Below are 3,772 nucleotides of genomic sequence, written 5' to 3' on the forward strand. Positions count from 1 at the left end.
TCTCCTTAATTTAAGTAAAATAGTTTTTTTTTTTTTTGAAACAAATACCGAATGAGAGAGGAGAAGGGGTTTTAATATAAAATCACACCACAATTCTACTTAAAAATAATGATAACTTTTAAAAAAGGATGTAACAAGTTATACTACATATAACACACTTTTTTAAGTAATACAGGACAATTACTTTTTTTTTAGAAACAAACACATGAATAGGGAGAGGAAAATAGATTCTAACACAATTATAGTACACATAACTTCACTCAAAAGTCATGATAATTTTTAAGAGAGAGTATGGTAAGTTATACTATATACAACACTCTTTTAAACAATGTGAAGTTATAATATCCCTTTTTGTTAGAACTCATTTTCTACTCTATTTTGTGCGTGTTTGTTTCTCCGTAAAATAGTTAAAAACAAAATTTTAGAAAGAAAAAAAATATTTTTCTCTTTTTCTATGTCTATATAAACACAAGCTAAACCAGTTTAGGAGATCCATCCTTTTCCCTTTTGGCCTAGTAGGCGGTTTTTGGTCACTCTCTTTCTCTCTATTTTTTTGTTCGTTGTCTTTTTTTTTTTTTCGCCGTGAACAAAAAAACACAGCGAGAATGCCTGCAGTTGGAGGAATTCCCACGGGTCCTAGCAAGGAGTACCCCGGAAACCTCACTCCCTATGTCGTCGTAACGTGTGTCGTTGCAGCTATGGGGGGTTTGATTTTCGGTTACGATATTGGAATTTCTGGTAAATATACGAGAACTCCATATTTTTGTATTTCTGTAGTCAGTCGAGACCGAGGTAGTCGAGACTGAACTAGAAGAGATTTGAATCATGGACGTCTCTGATTCTTTTATTTTGTATTTTTAACGTTGTGTTATGGTGTTTTTAACAGGTGGGGTCACGTCTATGGACCCTTTCTTGCTCAAGTTTTTCCCAAAGGTTTATCGGTCGAAGCATAATGATTCGTCGAACAACCAGTACTGCCAATACAACAGTCAGACTTTAACCATGTTCACATCGTCGTTGTATTTGGCTGCTCTTCTCTCATCACTTGTGGCATCCATTGTGACACGTAAACTTGGACGAAAACCGTCTATGTTGCTTGGTGAAGATTAAATGTCTGATGATAAAACTGATACTATTTTAATGTGGTTAGTAACGACTAACAAGTAATAATAAGACTGGAGAAAAAAAAAATTGAAAATTTCTTTCACTAGGGACCACATGGTTNTCTCTAGGGACCACATGGTTGTGAATGACAAATACAAAACAAACAAAATCACATGGACATATCAAATTGCAATGGTTTTCTATTCAAAAAAATTGGACTCAACAATCAAGTGATGTCATTTTGAGAAAAAGATGCAATGCTATGACTTTTTCAAATAATTGTTCAAAAAAAAAAATTTCACTCTATCCCGTTAGTCGGGAAAATCATTCATATTTCTTTTTCCAACTTTTCCCGCAACCAAACAAATAATTTTCTATAGAAATAGAACTCTTAGAAGGCGCAAATCAGGGGGAAAAAACTGAGAAGAGAGAAGAAATCAGAGATGAGTAAAAAAAAAAAAAACCATAATCTCCAAAAGCTAAATAATAAACAAATATCAAACAAAGGGAGTGTAGAAGCCCAATCGGATCAGAAACAACTTTGTACACAAAATTCATTTTGTCATGTTCCAAACAATTGTCTTTCCAAACAATTGTCTATGTAACTAGAATACAAATAAAAGAGGCATATATAACACAAAAAACAAAAAACAAGAAACAGACATCACTGAAACCAAAGGAATATCGCATTGATATTGTGCTTCGATTTTGTTTTCAGACAACACAGTTTTTTTTTATTCTTTTCTTTTTCTTTGTTGTTGCTTCTGCTACCGACACAACTTTCTTTGTACCCAAAACACAAAACACACCAAAAGATAAAAAAGTCATGATCCAAAACCAAAAAAAGAAACAATACCTGATTAGACCGAACACATACCGACAAGCAAGAAGTATACGGCCCACAATCAACATCCACACAGTTTGGGCAAAGCCATTGAGAAGAGCACCGGAGAAGAAGAGCAGACTTTTTTTTTTTTTTTTTGGGTGTCTGTAAATTGTAATTATAGTCTGTGCCACTCTACCTATCTGAAACGGCCCCATACAAATTCAGAGGTGCGCTCAACATTGGGTTCCAATTGTCAATCACAGTTGGTATCCTCATTGCCAATGTGTTGAACTACTTCTTTGCCAAGATTGATGGTGGTTGGGGATGGCGTTTGAGTTTGGGTGGTGCTATTGTCCCTGCAATTATATTAACAGTGGGTTCATTGTTTCTTCCCGATACCCCGAACTCCTTGATTGAACGTGGTAACATGGAGGACGCCAGAGAAAAACTTAAGAGAATTAGGGGTCTTGAAAATGTTGATGAGGAATTCAATGACCTTGTCATTGCTAGTGAATTATCAAAGCAAGTGGAACACCCTTGGAGAAACTTGTTACAAAGAAAATATAGGCCACACATTGCTGTTGCCACCCTGATTCCCTTCTTTCAACAATTCACTGGCATCAATGTGATCATGTTCTATGCACCTGTCTTGTTTAACACCATTGGGTTCGGTGACGATGCTTCACTGATGTCTTCTGTGATCACTGGCCTTGTTAATGTTATTGCAACCCTTGTTTCAATCTACGGTGTTGATAAATGGGGAAGGAGATTCCTCTTCCTTGAGGGTGGAACTCAAATGCTTATCTGCCAGGTAACTCTTAGCTAGTAATTTGATCCAATATATTATAGTTTTTGTTGACACAAAGTTAATTTGATGTTCTTTTTTGTCCACAGATCATTGTTGCAGCTTGCATTGGTGCTAAATTTGGAATAGATGGTCATCCTGGTGATTTGCCCAAGTGGTATGCAATTGTTGTGGTGCTCTTCATTTGCATCTATGTTGCTGCATTTGCATGGTCTTGGGGTCCTCTTGGCTGGTTGGTGCCTAGTGAAGTTTTCCCACTCGAAATTCGTTCAGCTGCTCAAAGTATCAACGTGTCAGTGAACATGGTTTTCACATTTGTTGTTGCTCAAGTCTTCTTAAATATGCTGTGCCATTTGAAGTTTGGGCTATTCCTTTTCTTTGCCTTCTTTGTGGTGGTAATGACCATATATGTCTACTACTTCTTGCCTGAGACAAAGAATATTCCAATTGAAGAGATGAACCAAGTATGGAGGTCTCATTGGTTCTGGGCCAAATTCATGACTGAAGAATTCTCTAATGGAAACGTGGAGATGCTCAAGGGAGGCCAGGCTCTTAAAAATGTCTAATTGGATCTAATAATTTTTTTGGTTCTGCTTTTTAGTTCTTAACTTTTGGGCTTTATCAAGTACATACCTATTGGTTATTCGGATTTCAAATGCCAAGGCTCTCTATGTGTTAGTGTCAACATTGTACTTTGTTCCTCAAAAAAAAAAAATTACGGTTGTCCTATGCTTTATTTCAAATGAAACTCTGGTAAATAGAGTCCAATTCTGTATTATGAACTACAATTATACTAATGATAATTATTATGGTTTTTTTTTTTTTTTAATTATTATGCGAAAGGTCACATTATATTAGGTACTAATGGCTTAGAAATTTTGAATTTTATACCATGAAATGTATTGTGATGATTAAAGTTGATAAAGATGGCTATGTCGGCTTGTCCAAGACTAAAAACAGACCAGTCCTATTCAGTTACCTTCAACTGTGATCGATTTGGGGTAATAATAGTATGTTGATCTGTTAAGTAAATGGAT

The 3,772-nt window shown here is 35.6% G+C and overlaps 1 protein-coding gene across 1 annotated transcript; it reads left to right on the top strand.

The window, feature by feature from the left end:
* Positions 1-489: 489 nt before the first annotated feature.
* Positions 490-3,503, top strand: LOC111995044 (sugar carrier protein C). The gene is given in 4 exon segments (XM_065781551.1): positions 490-738; positions 887-1,099; positions 2,068-2,741; positions 2,825-3,503. Coding segments are annotated over 4 exon segments (1,497 nt in total). The 5' UTR covers positions 490-605; the 3' UTR covers positions 3,302-3,503.
* The last annotated feature ends 269 nt before the right edge of the window (positions 3,504-3,772 follow it).

Source organism: Quercus suber, unplaced genomic scaffold (genome assembly GCF_002906115.3).
Source record: "Quercus suber isolate HL8 unplaced genomic scaffold, Cork oak 2.0 scaffold_270, whole genome shotgun sequence".
Classification (NCBI taxonomy): Eukaryota; Viridiplantae; Streptophyta; class Magnoliopsida; order Fagales; family Fagaceae; genus Quercus; species Quercus suber.